This window comes from Antedon bifida, chromosome 1, assembly GCF_963402885.1.
Source record: "Antedon bifida chromosome 1, ecAntBifi1.1, whole genome shotgun sequence".
NCBI classification, from domain to species: domain Eukaryota; kingdom Metazoa; phylum Echinodermata; class Crinoidea; order Comatulida; family Antedonidae; genus Antedon; species Antedon bifida.
The window spans coordinates 6189188-6206217 of NC_136226.1; the positions used below are offsets into that span (position 1 = coordinate 6189188).

General features: G+C 33.8%; 4 protein-coding genes across 7 annotated transcripts in view; 2 read left to right on the plus strand and 2 right to left on the minus strand.

The window, feature by feature from the left end:
• The first annotated feature begins 90 nt into the window (after positions 1 to 90).
• LOC144839587 (chromobox protein homolog 3-like) lies at positions 91 to 5761 on the plus strand. 2 transcript variants are annotated; one of them, XM_078695020.1, is made up of 5 exons: positions 91 to 152; positions 817 to 973; positions 1305 to 1488; positions 2447 to 2586; positions 3054 to 5761. In XM_078695020.1, the coding sequence occupies exons 2-5, from the start codon at positions 840 to 842 to the stop codon at positions 3184 to 3186; spliced, it is 591 nt and encodes a 196-aa protein (XP_078551146.1). In that variant the 5' UTR covers positions 91 to 152; positions 817 to 839; the 3' UTR covers positions 3187 to 5761. The 2 variants fall into 2 exon arrangements, with proteins under 2 accessions (XP_078551146.1, XP_078551154.1); XM_078695028.1 differs by having other exon boundaries at positions 2450 to 2586.
• LOC144839469 (src kinase-associated phosphoprotein 2-A-like) overlaps positions 5291 to 17030 on the minus strand; it is a 33752-nt gene continuing 22012 nt past the window's right edge. The window contains exons 2-7 of the mRNA XM_078694843.1: positions 9080 to 9174; positions 8446 to 8568; positions 7772 to 8121; positions 7328 to 7415; positions 6883 to 6954; positions 5291 to 6693 (exon numbers count right to left, since the gene is read on the minus strand). Of these exons, the coding sequence (XP_078550969.1) occupies positions 6212 to 6693; positions 6883 to 6954; positions 7328 to 7415; positions 7772 to 8121; positions 8446 to 8568; positions 9080 to 9122 (1158 nt within the window). The 5' untranslated portion in view covers positions 9123 to 9174 and the 3' untranslated portion in view covers positions 5291 to 6211. The remainder of the gene's footprint in view (positions 6694 to 6882; positions 6955 to 7327; positions 7416 to 7771; positions 8122 to 8445; positions 8569 to 9079; positions 9175 to 17030) is intronic.
• On the minus strand, positions 9650 to 14721 carry LOC144839444 (src kinase-associated phosphoprotein 2-like). The gene is made up of 7 exons (XM_078694805.1): positions 14565 to 14721; positions 13758 to 13886; positions 12749 to 13197; positions 12216 to 12300; positions 11699 to 11752; positions 11342 to 11368; positions 9650 to 11051 (listed from the first exon to the last, which is right to left on the minus strand). Exons 1-7 carry the CDS (start codon positions 14605 to 14607, stop codon positions 10417 to 10419), a joined length of 1422 nt encoding a protein of 473 aa, XP_078550931.1. The 5' UTR covers positions 14608 to 14721; the 3' UTR covers positions 9650 to 10416.
• LOC144839504 (single-strand selective monofunctional uracil DNA glycosylase-like) lies at positions 14796 to 17022 on the plus strand. Of its 3 annotated transcripts, none has more exons than XM_078694895.1 (3): positions 14796 to 14832; positions 15213 to 15599; positions 15992 to 17022. In XM_078694895.1, the coding sequence occupies exons 2-3, from the start codon at positions 15228 to 15230 to the stop codon at positions 16526 to 16528; spliced, it is 909 nt and encodes a 302-aa protein (XP_078551021.1). In that variant the 5' UTR covers positions 14796 to 14832; positions 15213 to 15227; the 3' UTR covers positions 16529 to 17022. The 3 variants fall into 3 exon arrangements, with proteins under 3 accessions (XP_078551021.1, XP_078551037.1, XP_078551029.1); XM_078694911.1 differs by having other exon boundaries at positions 14809 to 14832; positions 15225 to 15599; XM_078694903.1 differs by having other exon boundaries at positions 14815 to 15072; positions 15225 to 15599.

Below are 17030 nucleotides of genomic sequence, written 5' to 3' on the forward strand. Positions count from 1 at the left end.
TGTCAATTTAGACCTTCATATTTTTTATTATAAATATAAATATATTCGTAATTTTTCAATTTTATCTCTTGAACCTTAAGAAACAAAAGGTTATTGATTTGCGCAAAGTTCAACCAAGTGCGTTGTAGAAGTTTCCCGCCGTAAATTTTAAGGTAATTCATTGTTAAATCTTTCATTTTAACACATTATGATTACATTGGTATATTTTTAAAGGTGTTCCCTATATTGTAAATTAGCAATATAAAAGGTTGTTTGGCTATTATCCTGATTTTCCAACAAACAAGATAGACAACCAGTGGCGCAAGAGTGAGTGTTTGGTGGTGGTGGGGGTGAGTGGTGTGGCTAAGTGTTCTGTGGCTTGCTAAACTAGGCTGGCTGAGTAAATCGTTGTGATGATGAAATGAGGGCAGGAAACCCTCGTTCATGCCTGCCTGAATCTGTCGTTCCTGCCAGGCCTGAATAATACTCTAATCTAGGCCTAGCCAAAAAACTTTTATGTTATGATTGTTGATTTGAATTTATTTATCAATTATTTTAATTTTTATATTGTTTACAGGTTTGCATGGCGAAATCAATAAAATGTTTTCGGTACACCACTCATGAGGCCCTACCTAGGCCTATATAGTTCTTGACGTTTCGGTCAATAATATACTTTGATCGTCCTCGGGAGTGAGAATGCAGAGATACTGCTGCTAGGACAACTATTTTGTTTGTTTATTTGCCAGCAAAGATGTTTTTTATTCTCCAAACAATGTTCTGCTTATTAAAGATAAATATGCTACTTTAAAAATGATTTCCTTTTTTTATTCATCACAGTGCCACAATAATCAGAAAGAAAAATGGGAAAAATAAAGGAAGAACCAAAGGTCGCTGATGAAGGTGAAGAAGAGGAATTCCAGGTAGAACGTGTAATTAACAAAAGAATAGTGAAAGGAAAGACAGAATACTTCCTTAGATGGAAAGGATATACAGAGTAAGTCACAAGGTTTATCGCAAATACCGATCGAAAAAGGGCAGTGGGTGGCAATCTCTCTACGCCCAGCATAGTTGTATTGCTAAACCCACCTAGATGCTGTAGTAATAGAAACTGACCTTATCACTAACGTTGCCTGATAATACAGTAACTAAACTTAACAACTGTCACTCACTGACTCAAGGGAGTGGTGGGTGAGCAGAAGCCGGGCTATGTAATCATGTAAAACGATATGACCATGTTAATTTCTTTATTCTTTATCTCGCAAGTTTTTATACCCCAAAGCCTTTACCTTGTAAACAAACATAATATAAAAAATTATTTTATACAGTGTGGATAATACGTGGGAACCAGAAGAGAATTTAGATTGTCCAGATTTGATCAAAGAATTTGAAGACAAGTTGAAAGCAACAACTGAAAAGAAGAAATTAGAATCTACTGAATCTTCAAAAAGGAAAACGGGTGTCAATGGTTCAGAAGATACAGTACAAACAAAAAAAAAGAAGAAAGATGAGGTACAATAGAACCTCTATTAAAGGGACACCTTCGAAACCCTCTTAATAGAGCTGTCCCCTGAATAGGATTTGGTTGTAGTGTTAGAATATATATTTTTTCTTTGCCCTCCTCTTAAAGATGTTTTGTCCCTTAAAACACAAAAAATGAAGGTCAAAATATTCTAAATTTAAATTGGCCATATCAAAGTAATATTAAAGTTATTCACTTAGTCGAAAATTCAAGCCAAAAACAACAAATTTACGTAATTAACAGGTAAATTAATTTGATTACAAATCGTCGCGAGCGAAAGTAAACAAAGATTTCAAATCACGAGTATGCATTATGCCTGATGCTACTAATTAGGATTGTTTACAACTCGTCACGGTTGAGAAGGTGTTTTCACACAGATCGCGAGGAAGTTTTATGATTATGCATACAGAGTAGCTAAACAAGCGCGTTGCATTATGAGATATGTTTTGATCAAAAACTTTGACTGGAAGTCAAAGTTATTTTTTGAACAAAAAATTGTCTGTATTTCAGATAAATGATTTTTTTTTCGACTAATTTTTGGTGAAAGGTAATAACTATTATGATACTTCAAAATGACCCACTTTTTTCCGAACCTTTTTTTTAAAAATTTTTTTGGAATTAGTCAAAGGGACAATACATCTTTAACAGGGGTGTCCCAAAGGTTCTACCAGGTTTCCGTTGAAACAGAAGGATTTATAATGTAGTATGTGGTAATGTCACCTTATTCCCAACAAATAATAAAATGTTGTTTGTTTTTATAATAATATTTTGGTGGTAAAGAAAATGCTCAGATAATCTAAAAAAAAGTGAAACATTTGAGATTATAAATTAGTCGGAATTCACAGAAACAATTTTTTTGAAAAAGTGTTAAAAGTATGACAGATTTACTTCAAGTGTACCCCTACTGATAGCAAAGATTTGACATGACTATCTCTTTTTTACCACCAGCAGTCTTCATCAAAACGAGATGATGAGGTGTCATCATCCAGTAGTGCAAAGAAAGCGACTGGATTTGACAGGGGCTTAAAACCAGAACGGATTATTGGTGCAACAGAATCAAATGGCGATTTGCTTTTCCTTATGAAATGGTGAGAATGCAACTTGAATAGTTTCTCTAAAGCTCTGTCCACACTATCAAACTTTATGTGACAAAAAAAATGTGATGTGCCCATATATGGACATAATGACATCATATCACTACCATATATGGGCATATCACTACTATATTTGTGCAGTTCTGGATCCAAATATTAGCCTTGGTTAGAATTGCTTCTTCACTGAATCCTGCGAAACTATAAGGAATTACTTTTCATAAATAGTACTCATTTACAATTAATAAATAAATTACTCAACTGAATGATCGAAATTAAATGTAAAATGAAAAGTGTTATACTTGTGAGTGAGTGAAACCGCCGTATATAATAAGGAAGAAGATATACTTATTCCCTTACCTGATGCTTATACATTTCTGAAAATGATCCAACCTGACATTCCTATTATCATTTAATTCATGTGTTTTTAATGAACCCTCAAAATACTTGGTTATTAATTCCAGGACTGGTAGTAATGAGGCAGACTTAGTACGTGCCAAGGAAGCAAATACTAGATGCCCACAGATTGTGATATCATTTTATGAAGAACGCCTTACCTGGCACGAAGAAGACAAAGACAAGACAAAGAAAAGTTAAGGCATCCAACTAAACAAAAAGAAAACCTACTATTTGTAAAAATGTAAAATAGGCACTCACTTTCCAGAATGTGCGGCTCCATAATGGTTTTTTAATGGCTTAACGGTACGTATTGTAAATCGTGTCTGAGATTAAAAAACAAAGTAGGAAACGGAGACATTGTATTTTTTGCTGTATTTCAGTGTTTGCCAGAAACATTGATAACTACATTGTGGTTGTAATGTGTATTCTTTGCTGCGTTATTAAAACAATGACAATGGTAATTATTTTTTTGTATCGTAGGTCACAATTCAGTAATTCTAATAATGAACGATGCTCACACTTTTTACTGTAGTAGTCGTTTTTTGCTTTTAGAGACTGCCTATTTAGAGAGTCATAGAACATTACCCTGTATATACCAATACTGTACTTCTTTTGTATCATATTTGGGATATGCATGTACTGTATTAAATCTTTAGTCAGTTATATTTGTCTTCCCATTGTTTCTAATGGCACCTCCTTGTGTTTGTACAAATAATACTAGCTATTACAGAATGTATGCCTAGCTACAGTAGAACCCCTATTAAGGGGACACCTTCGATTAGTGGTTTGTCATAGTGGTTGTGCTCCTTGTTCATTTTTCAAGTATAGCCTAATAGAGATATCCCCTGAATAGAGGTGTCATAAAGGAAGAAATGATAGGACGGTGTTTGTATTTTTGTAATTATAGAATTATTTTTGTGTTTTATTTCAAGAGTGTGTTATAGGTTAGTTACTTTCTGTTTAATATTTTAGCATGTCATTTTTTTAACATTTAAAGGCCAGAAATATTTATTTTTCATCCATTATCTGTAAAATGTTGTTTATTATTCATTAACACATTTTTTTTCTAGAAACTTTATTTCAAAATTTTGTTTTATAGATTCTTGATTCTTAATAATAAAAAAAGATAAATACCATATATACTATTTAGTATTGATTTGTTTAGTTTTAATGTAAATAATTACTGTACCATGAAGGACATGTAACAGATTAAACCTGGTTACAAGAATCGAATGCAAGCACGCAATTTGACCAATCACGACTTGATGAATGATGATCCATCGTGTCTTGATTGGTCAAATTACTTACTTTTTACATTCTTAAATTGCAACCTAATGTGAAACAAGCTTTAAAGTGAGAATAATTGTACAAACTAGCATTACCTTACACACAAAATAAATCTTTCATATTAACTATAAAATGCATTAAGACTAGAATCAGTAGGCCTACAGTATAGCATAATTGATCAGGTACAGTATACAGTTTACCATGCTGAAGCTCTGTCTAAGCTATCAAACTTATGTGACAACAAATTTTGATGTACCTATATATGGACATGATGATGTCATATCACTGCCATATTTGGACACATCACACCTTCTTTGTCAAACTAGTTTGATAGTGTAGACAGAACTTATTGTAGTTATTATATTCCCATCCCCTGTGACTCCATTCGGTGTCAGTGGATGTAATTTGAATTGCCTTGCAGGGTCAATTCTTAACAGTCCCAAAATTGACATTGACAGACATTTAAGAAACTATGCTTACTTATCCTACTGTAGAATCTTAAGCTTGATTCCCATTTTGACGCAACACAATAACGTAAGCGCCACAACTAATTTGACCAATCACGACACAATGGATCATCCGAACTGTCGCTTGTGATTGTTCTAAAACCTTGGAAAACAGCTTAAGGATTTTAAAAGGCATCAAAGACTAATTTTTGCCAAATTTAATTGCCAAACCTCATGGGATTAAAATTTGTTAAATAAGGTATTATATTTACAAGTGTACATAATATTATGTTTGTCCTAACGTTGATCATACCCACTAAATGGTGACTGGAATATAATCCACTGTCTTGGTTTATGTTATACTCTCTTTAATATACTGTAGTTACTTAGAATTTGTAGAACCTAATTAATCTATTAATATAAGTGTTTGTAAATGCTGGATAATTTGTATTTCAAGGGCCAAAGCCAATATATAGAAGTTGTCTGGTTTTATCACTGAAATTGCATGTTGTACTGACATGTTATGACAGAAAATCTGGTATTTTACATGCATTACTACAGATAGTTAGTTTTAGCTTAGTTACTATTGGATAAGCTTGTTATCAAAAATTGTAGAGTGTTACTGGGATGCTTTGTATGGATTTATTCAAAGTTTAAAAATATTGTCAATCTGTTTTACATTCATACAGTAGAAACCGTTCCTGTAGTGACACATGTAGACTGTTATGTAAATATACCTGATTTGCATGTTGAAGAGCCAAGCTTTGAATTCCAGGTGCTTCTGTGTATTTTGGTATTATTTGTATCTTGCACCTTCTAATTCTAATTTAAGTACACATTCACACTCGCATTTTTTTGTTTAATAGGACAGGTTTTCAACCATAAACTATTTACTAGTAGAATTAACTATCGACTAGAATTATGTAAATCCCATAACAGTAATATTGAGAAGTGAATGTTATGGTTATTCGTTTTGTTTTTATTTGTACAAAAAATGATTTTTTTCAATCCAGAATAAAAGGATCTTGATGTAATTTTTACCAGTTTTCTCTATTCAGTTGTGTGTTTATTAAATAAGCTATGATATGTAACTATACATTACAGAGACCTAATGTTCATACAGTAACTGGAATATATGAAGTATATCCTCTCTGAGATAACCAGGTACTCTGAACATTACAATATATTTCAAAGAAAGTGACCGTTTTTCGATATCATATATGAGAATCCCAAAATGTCCTGTGAATTCGTGGAATTGTATAGTTTGCTATGTTGATGTACTGTACAGTTAGCATTACAATATTTAAGACAGATAGCTGTATCAGCTTATACGGATTTACGTTACAGCGAATAGCCGGATACTTTTTTTCCGCAGATCTGATGATTATCTTTTTATCTTTACAAAAAACTTGACAACATTGTTGTCTCAGCCTATTAATTTCTTTTGCTTTCGATCCAGTCCATGAATACGGTACAAATATCCACGTAAATTATGATGATGGTGGGGGTGGAGGGGGTAGAGCAACAGGCTTTTTCTTTCGACTTGACTTCTTTGATAAACCATTATTGACTGCAATGGCTTCTTTCGGCCAGTTCCTTTGTGGTTTTACTGGTGGTTTTGAACTTATATTCTGGATTTCATTTGAAATGTCTCTGTCTCTCGCGGGGTCTCTCGCTTTTTGGAGTCGTGGTTCAATTTTCGGAACGCTTGGCACGTTAACTTTGACTAAACGTAACTTCAAATCGGAAGCAAACGCTTGGAAGCATTCTGACTGGCTCGGACGTTTCTCCAGAGGTGGAAGTTCATCTGGTCGTGGCGGAGGTCGGTGTTCTGGAGGTGGTGGTATTTCTTCTTCTTTTACCGTACGAACAACATCATTGCTTAGCTTACGAGAAGGTCGACGGTTTTTATTAGGGATTTCACAATATTCTGATTCATCAACGCTACTATGTTTGCTGTTTTTACGCGATCCTATAAAAGTAGAAAGTAATACGTGTTATCTGAATATACATAGGCTACTCAGAGAAGAGAAACTTTTGGAACACCTTTCTGTATTCAGGCGACACCCTACGGGGACAGAATTTTCCTTTAAAACTAATAAGGGGAAATGTATGCTTTAACACGTCTACGACCAAGTCAATAAAACGAAAATGTAGCTACCTGAAGAGTCGACGCTATCTTGCTGAAATACATCATCTTCTTCGTCCGTGACCAGATCTTCATCTTCACTTTCTGGACAAAAAAAGACAAACGTGTTAAAAATTAAGCCTATGCTACTCTAGTTTTGACTTCTACAGACATAATCAACCTCTAGGAGCATTACAATCTTCTGAATCGTACATGCAGTACTAGACTCCAAGTCTGTATTTATTGTCCTTTTTAGTTAGTCCACCGTGAGCCGACGTTTCGATTTGTGTCTGGAAATATCTTTTTACTAATGTTAAGTCAAAACTTCGTCTGGGACCCAGACTAATGCAGTACCAGTATCTGAATTGAGTATCTAAATTTACGATCCCAAAGCTTACAAAAACATGCTGATTCGACAGAAAGCATTCCTTTATTTATTCTGAAGAACAGAATAAGAATTCTGTGATGATGTACGTACCGCTTTCGCTAGACTCGACATGCTTATTAGTTGCTATTTGTACTGCTTTCATCCATGCGGTCAATGCTGGTTGATCTTCGGCCACAAACTTAAATAGATCAATAAATAAACAAATTAGTTGATCCTTTTATGATACAGTGACGTTTATAAATTAAAACGATATTTTAAAGATGTCACATGAAATTAGAAACTTTGCTCCTTTCTTTTAGAACATTGCGTTGTCTAAGGAGTTTTAAGAGATACTTAATTAAGCGATGGTTGGCAGTGGTTGATCCAGGAGTCGCCACATAAAAATAGCTATAGGTAGTATATAGCTCCCCTAAGATGGGCCATATATTGATAACTACATAAAAAAAACTGTAGTGTAAATTCATACCGTGCATTACACACATCGTCATAAACAAGCAAGTACTGTACTGTCAATTATTATCTATGTTTTTTTACCTTATAATGTCTTTTTGTTGGATGTATCAACTCAAATGCATACTCTTTCTTCTTGTCGTCTTGTAGGCCATCCTTCACCAAAGGTCGAGCTATATAACCATCAAGAACAATGGCACCCGTCTGCTTCTTGTCTTTTCTATTTTTATAGTAATACAATATATTGTATTTTATTACACAGTAACGAACATTCTTTTGTAGACCAAAGCCTTGTTTTTTCTTCTCCAGCATGCCCACCTTTGTTGGGTCTTTAAGTTGTTGTGCCGGTATAGCTTCTACTTCGTCTTCTCCAAATTCATCTATTACACCTGCCATGTCACCCTCGTTTTGGAGATCATCCTCGCCTCTACAACCTAAACAATGACATTATCACATATAACATTAACGGAGATGATACATTGAGGAAATAAAATTCGATCAGATAATGTTCGGCAGTAGATGAATTACAAAGTGTTATACATTTAGTAACGTTTTTGATCTTCGGTCTCAAACAATTGCTGTATAATAAATTAATATCACTAATGATGTTACCATAGTTCCAGTGTTTACCAATACAATACAATACAATTCGTTTCCTCCTGATTGTTACTCAAAACTACAAGTATAAATAATAGCGTAATATCAATAGAGTAATCGAAAATAGGTGGTTTCATAATCGAATACCTCCTGCGCATTACCTGAAACGTCATCGAGTTTCTGAAGGAACGTTGCAATGGATTTAACAAGGGTGTTCTTCTGGTTTTCAGCATCTTTCTTTAAATAGACACGCTTTAAAGTTGAATTCATAAACGTTTCTATACCTATAGAATAGTAGTAAGAGAAAATACACCGTCATTCAGAAACTCAATACATGAAATAGAGATACTTATAATTATTCTAATGTTAAACTAAGCCAGAATCATTGGTATGATGCATATAACCAGAACTTCGTTTCGTTGATCTTTTCTTTTAAATTCAGGTATGTAAAGCAGAAAATATTTCTTATATACAGTAGGCCTATATAGACAGCTATGATGTTCAGATTAGGCATAGGCCTATAAGGAATGGAAGATTACAAGTAAATCTAAAATGGTTGAGAAGACCATAGGCAGTTCGAAATCTAATGGAGGGGTATCGGTAATAGGTGAAATCAAAAGTTATGTCAAAGGCATGTTACATCCATAACAAGACCTGACGTAAAGCACCTTATGAATAACCTATGATATGGTGTTTGGATTTGCAGTAGGAACGTAGTCCTTATAATAATGACAGTACTAAGGACATGTTCCAATCATGGGCTTAAATTCGAGTATGACGTTTAAATGCGCTTACCCTTTAATAAATGTTTCAAGTCTTCCATTAGCTCACTTTCCATCGTTGTTCAAGAAAGGTCCACATACAAACATAAGTATCAGCTGGGGGTCTCTTCTATTAGTATTACACTTATTTTTTTGTAGACGGGGCCAAACGCTGAATTTCCTGGTTGACGAACTTTAAAGACCTTATTGTTGTTGACTAAAGCCGTGAAGCTCATTTCTTTTATTGCATTGTATTTACACAGACACGCACTGTATAACACTTTTTATTTTAGTATACAGTTTTTGAAGAGGCTCTAAATAGAAATGGAGTTACACAACGCGAGTCTCTACATTTCAACGCCAGTTTCAATCTGCTATTATTATAATATTACCTGTTATTAACGGATGTTAAGGAAGTTTTCGTTGGAAATTAATGTCAAAACTGTTCATGCAGTATTGATTGTAAGGCCTAGCTATTTAAAGAAAAATTATATGGAAAACGTCACTAGTTCTATCTATACTAGACATACTAGGACTAGCTGCCCATTTCATGATATTCCTATACACGTTAAGTTAAATCACAAACGAGAAAACAAAACATGAATATATAAAATAGCATTTATTTTTGCACAAGATATTGCATACATTAAACTGTACACAATAATATACTTCTTCTTTTTATACCTCAATTTATCATTAGTTTAGGCGATTTCCGTGTGGTCTCGTGTCTAGCGACGATATACAGCATGCAGTATCGTGTCTGCAGGCCCATACAATACAATTTGACCATAAAATATTAACTTTACCCAATCCTTTAAATGAACAGTACTGTTACGGTATCACATATTGGTTGAAGACTGTTTGTCATATGACGCGATATTTATTGTCAATAGAGTTGATACCGAGTTTCGGTAGTAGGCTTTATATCATATAAAAGCGTGAATAATATAAAATATAAAAAATGTTATATTATTTTTCATTATACATATTAAAATTACACATGCGTTGAATTTCAGCTTTATAGTCTGTTATAGTGTAGGCCTACCATAAACAAAATATAATTATCTACTTTAAAAAAAAATCAAAATATACACTTAGTATATAATATTCTTTCAATCTTGGTTACTACTAATTTGCTTGAGTATATATTATGTTGACAAATATGGATGAATATGTATTGAATGTTAGTATTGAAGTATAGAAATATTGTAAAACAGCAAATGTTTGTCTATTAGTTACTTTATATTACTGTACGAATACATCTTCGTAACAAATCAACATAAGGCAACATTCGAATTCTTAATTTAGAATGCAATGAAAGTTTTTAAAAATTGGTGAAACCTTATGGATTATAATTATGAATATTAATCTTTATATTTTGTAAGCTTTCATGAGATAGTCTAGAGGAACAAGTCCAACGGTGAGATTCTTTTCACCAATCCACCACCCATAACTATCATATTCACGACTTAATATATGCACCAGATCGCCTCTTTTCAGAGACAGTTCATCACTACCAGACCCTTCACAATCCCATTTGGTCATGTAGATATTTCTGTAATCTTCATCCCATGGTTCACTGGTTACATCTCCATTGGTCTGCTCACTCGGAAGCGAAGATGTCGGGGATGGTACGTTTTTAGGTTGGACACTCGAGCTGTCCGCTGACACAGGACTCCTAGAAGGAATGGCCGGGACACCAATTTGAGGTTTCTTCTGGGCTGGTGATGGTGGTTGCGGCGGTATTTTGGGAAGAGGCTTGCTGGCATCCTTTTTCGGTATTGCTGGGGAGGATGGTTGGATATCTACATCATCATAAAGGCCACCAAAATCGTCTGCATTTTCTGTAACAACTGGCTTAGGAGGGAGTGGTTTTGCAGCGATTGGGGCAGCAGTAGGTGGTCCGGAGCGGACAGCCTCTTCTTGTTTTCTTCTTGCATCTGCATAGTCAGATTCAACTAACTCATACACATCATCAAAATCTTCAGATGTTTGGTTTTCAATTGCTGATAAAGTAATTAAATTAGTTATACAGTATTATTTAAATTTCAATTGCACTAGGTGACTGTGCATTTATATATGCTGCTCTAAAACTTTGAAATGCTCTACCTGTAAAGCTTTGTCTACACTATCAAACTTTATGTGACAAAAAAATGTGATTGCCCATATATGGACATGATGATGTCGTATCACTACCGTATTTGGACATATCACTACCGTATTTGGCCATATCACTAACATTATTATATTATTATAGAAATACCACGAAACAAATTAATAGAAATATAATACCAACCTGTATCGTCATATGTTTCCTCTGCGACTAAAAATAAAAAATAAGAATTATAGAATTTGATTGGTTAATATCATAATTTGAAGCCTACAAAAAATATATACATACTATATACATTCATTTACAGGCATAAAGAAACACCAAACCACCCAGTGATAGATATACTGAAAATGTATTAATTAATTTATAAACAATAAAGATAAAATATGAGGGAATATTATGATATAAATAATATGCAGGATATTAAAGGATTTTTGTTTTTGTATTTATGAATGCAAGAACTAAAAATGAGCGAGAATTTGATGAAATAACAATGAAATAATACAATATTAATAAATATAATAGAATATTAATTCATACTTGCTGTATCCTCATAAAGGGCATCAAAATCTTCTTGTTGACTAGGTGGGCTTGCTGCCGAGAAAACAGAAAGAGGAAAATAAGGTTAGACAAAATAAAGGCCAATTTACACAGACGTATGGTAACGGTAAGTGGAAAACCGCGTAGCTTGTCCCATATATAATTTGTATCTATCCTGAGCGGAAACACCTGTCCACTCCGCATTGTGTGTAAATGGTCATAAGGAATAACATAGATTCTATATTTTTATTATCGTTACCGCTCGTCTGTGTAGATTAGGAAAATCTGTGTTGCTGTCTATTTTATTACATTGATACTATGCTGCTAGTTTGAATGACCAGATTTGATGGCATTGCAATAAGCCAGCCTGTCTGCAGCATCAAGGTTTTACAAGTAATCTTTTCCATCCTATGTGATGGTGGGAAATTATAACGCATAATGTATGTATTATAATTTCCCCTTGTCTGATAGTAAATAAACATTATAAGAAGTTTATATAGGTTTTATATAAACTTACCCGTGTTTGTTGGAAATGGCGTTACACTTGCTTTGGCTACAGCATCTATCCAAGAATTCATTACTGTGCTGTCTGAGGCAATAAACTATATAGAAAAAAAACAAAGATGAAGGAGAATTTATTTTCGTTATTATTTTTTGGTTTCTCCTCTGCAAGCCCCATCCTCTATAATCATGTAGTATTTATCAAATTTACAGAATTTATTTAATTCTTCATGGTATAGTACTAGAAATTACAAATGAGTGATGAAAGCAGAACTGTGGACATACAATTAATGTTTTCAAACAAACATGATTTAAAACGCCGTGGTTTCTGATGAAAAGAAAGAGGTGGGTGGGGTGGGGTGGGGTTGGGTGTCAAGAATTGACTGACTGGAGTCCAGATGCAAATCCCCAGTCAGTTGGGGTCCAAGGGGAGAATCCCATGGAAGCTATGGCATTCTAGCATGTTTAGTGTTTCAGTTTTTATATTTAACTGGTTTACCAATAAATGGAGCCAAGTATTATTACTTATCAATAATTATAAAAATGTACCTGAAATGAACGCTTAGTTGGACACACAAGCTCGAAGTTACGTTCATTTTTCTTTGGATTATCCAGGTGTGGACAGGCCCTTGCTTCATAACCATTTAACACAATGTCACCTTGTTGCTCACTGCTAGTCTTTTTCTTATAGTAGTAAAACGCGTTATCCTTAATCACACAGTAACGTGTTTGCCATGTTTTTCCAATCAGGTTTTTGCTTTTCTTTTCCAAATTGCCAGAAAACGTTGGATTTATCAATTTCTCTGCAGCAATCTGTCCAATCTTCGTTCCTGATCCTCCATATCCATAAGGATCATCAGCTTCTTCCAGCTTTCCTTCTTGGCTTTTTTTACTGACGTTGTCATCGGTTGCTGCTACTGGTTCAGTGATTTCGTAAAGTTCATCGCAATCGTCAGGAATTGGTTCAATTTTTTGTATATCAACATCGTCATACATTTCTAAAAGATTTAAAGAGAATGGGTAAAACATAGAATATGGACATTTAAATTGCCCACAGTCTTGTAAAACCACCTTCCTCCTTTACAATAAGATTTTCTTTAAAATGGAAGTTGCATAAACTAGGCCAGTAAATTAAGTTTAGTTACCATTTTCTAGTAATTTTCTTTGACACCAGGCCTCCAAAGATTCCAATAATCATAGGATTTCCAAATATTTTCCTCAATAAAAGCATCCCGATTTTGTATAAATTTATTATTTAGGCACTACTGGAAAGCGCTTGGCCTACCTATTGATTACTATAGCTGCCAAAGTCTTAAGGTCTGTCTCCATTATCAAACTAGTTTGATAAAAAAAGGTTGATGTGCACAAATATGGTAGTGATATACCCAAATATGGTAGTGATATGACATCATCAAGTCCATATATGGGCACATCACATTTTTTTTGTCACATAAAGTTTAAGACTTTAATAGAATTCTCCACAGTTTGAAGTTTTAACAATATTTATTGTGCCTCGCTTTTGTGACTGTGAGGTTTGTTATGTAACCTGAGGTCATACCTTGTACTTCCTCTCCTTCAAGTTTCTGGATTACATTCTGTACTGAATTTACCAACTGAGATTTCTTTGAAATGTTATCTTTATTCAAAGAAGAATTTTTTATGGCTTGTGTCAAGAAATTTTCAACATCTGAAAAGAAAAGAGAATTGTGCGTTATCACAGCCCAAATATAATGTTTCTGAAAAGGAAGGGCTTGAATAAAGGGTAAGGGATAGAATAGAGGGGAGGAGTTGAATAAAAGGGGAGGGGATGAATAAAAATGGAGGGGTTTGAATAGAGGTGAGGGGTTGAATAGAGGTGAGGGGTTGAATAAAGGGGGAGGGGTTGAATAAAGGGGTAGGGATGCATAAAGTAGGAGGGGATGAATAAAAAGGAAGGGGTTGAATAAAGCGGGAGGGGTTGAATAGAGGGGGAGGGATTCCATATAGTTTATAAATACATTTTCATCTCAACAATCCAAACATAATACAAAGGATTGTTCAATTCCAGAGTTTCATTTTAAATAGCTTCCATCCATCACCATTCATTTAATTATAAATGGAAGTTGTGTCATACTCGACTACAAATTAATGGCACACTTGTGGAGTCAAACATGCCGCCGATAGGAAACAATTAATTTGACACCAAAAAAATTAATAAAAATATGTAATACTGTATATACACTAAATAGGCCCTACCTAGACTAATATAGTAGACTAGTCACTCTAGACTAGGCTATGTCAAAGAATAATATATTCTTGAATGAAAATTAAAAAATAATTATCATTATCAATAATTAATACTTAATAATATCTAGGCCCTACGTACCTTTAAGAAGATTCTTGATTTCTTCTACCAATGCAGTATCCATTATTTTAGGTTTTATGTGCAATATTTGACGACTATCTAGCTAGGCCTAGGCTTATTTTAGGGAAGAGTCTCTATTTTCCTACATCCGACCTTTAAATGAATGAGCCCGTGTTTTGATATTATTTACATCCTTGTATTTTTCATTACGTTTCCTGGTTCATGACCTTTGACATTAACTTTATAAACAAACGGAGATCCAAACAAACAATCAACAAGATCATCGCCGGTAAATATTATATAAAATAATTTGTTTTTATAATTATTACTACATTGCTCTAGGTCCTTTTAGGCCTATAATTAATAAATACAAACGTTTAAACTAACTAGCCTAGCTAGGCTCAAATAGGCCTACGTCTAGCTAGGAAGAAGTACATTCTAGCTAGCCTAGTCTAGGCCTAAAATGCCTAGCTCTAGGCCTAGACAACATACAGTATAGGAGGCTGAGTAGAGAATCACTATCACAGTAGTAAGTAGGCCTAGCCTAGGTAGTAATTGTTAAAACTAACCTGCCTAGTCTATTTCATGCTCTGTAAATGTATAGGTTGCCTTTAATAAAGAAAAGTTATTTTCATTTATTTTTTAGCATTAATTATATTATTAATTTAGTTTTTGTTGTAGGTTATGGATGAAATGTCATCGAACGAAAGGAAAAGAAAGTATGAAATAAATGAAAGACAGTCAACAACAAATGCTGAAGAGAATGAAAATGCAAGCTTCATAACACTTTCTCCATACTTTCAATCTGGAGACTCAAACCCACATAAAGTAAAAGTAACCGAGAAATGTATTTCAGAGGAATTTCTAGACATTATGGATACTTTGTGCGAAAAACTATCTTTGTTAGAGTTCATCGATCCAGTTCAGTATATTTATAACCCACTGGAGTATGCAAAAGAAACACACGAATGCTATGTGAAAAAATATTGCAATTCTGAAAAGAAGGTACTTTTTTTAGGCATGAATCCAGGGCCGTTTGGAATGGCACAAAACGGGGTAAGAATATCAACAAAATAAAGTCGATGTTTCATAATTTATATACAGTAATTGATTACCTGACTTGATGCTAGTGATAAATGTAAACCAAATGTGTGATATTTTATTTATTTAAAGATGTATTTTAATTTTAGTTTTACAGAAGGGATTAACTTTATTAAAACTACAACATAACCTATTCAAAGTCTGATTTAATCTTAATTTTTAATGTTTTTTTGGGGACAATACATCTTTAAAGAAGCAGTCAATTGATCTTTTATTTTGGTCCTCTTGGTTAACTTTGAAGTTTTTTCACGTAAGCTCCTGTGTCACTCTTTCCTTTTTTTGTGTGTAAAGCTTAAAATTTGTATTAACTGCTATGAACAACAATAATTACTGTATTATTTTTTCAGGTACCATTTGGTGAAACTAATTTTGTGAAAGACTGGCTTGGAATTGTAGGTAATGTTGGCAAGCCGCCAGTGGAACATCCCAGTAGAAAAATCGTAGGCTTGAATTGCACCCGTAGTGAAGTTAGTGGTTCCCGATTCTGGAATCTATGGAAAAACATGTGTGGAACACCGGAAGTTTTTTTCAAACATTCGTTCGTGTACAATGTCTGTCCGCTTGTATTTATGAACTCCACAGGCAAAAATGTAACGCCTCCTACAATACTCGTTAAATATCGTAAACCGCTTTTGCAAGTATGCGATGAGGCACTATGTGAAATAATCAAGCTGTTGGGTATTAAGGTAGTTGTTGGAGTTGGAAAATTTGCTGAAAAACAGACAAAAAATGCTTTAAAAACTGCAGGGATTGAAGGTGTGGAGGTTGTTAGTATTCTGCATCCTAGTCCTGCTAATCCAGCAACACATAAAGGCTGGGAAGGTATTGTTACAAAGCAACTTGAAGAACTAGATTTAATTAAATATTTGAAACCTCAACAATAAAAACTATTTTGATTTTATACGGTGTGACCATAAGTAAAATGATGTGTATTGATGCACTGCATTTTTACGATTATTATATATACTATTTGTATAATGTTTTACCCTTTGTAAATTAATAAATTTTACCTCATTTTATAAAAATTGATGTACTTACTGTACAGTCGTACTGTAGGTTAGATAATGTTTAGAAATTATATAGGCCTTCATTTTACATGAATGGACAGCCAGGGTAGGTAGAAATTTTCATCTCATACTTTACTATTTAACATCAATTGTGAGTTTTCAAAGTGAATCTATTATTCTGCTAACTGATATTTCATCTTTCTGCCATACAGTATGTATCTATAGGAGTCCTCCTTATGGGTTAACAAGTGGGAAGGGGGGAATTCACCCCTGAACGATAGATCTATCACATGAAATAATGACAATTGTTTATTTATACAAAATTAAGTATTCTTTATTGCACAAAATAAATTTCAACCGATGGCATTAAATTATTTCT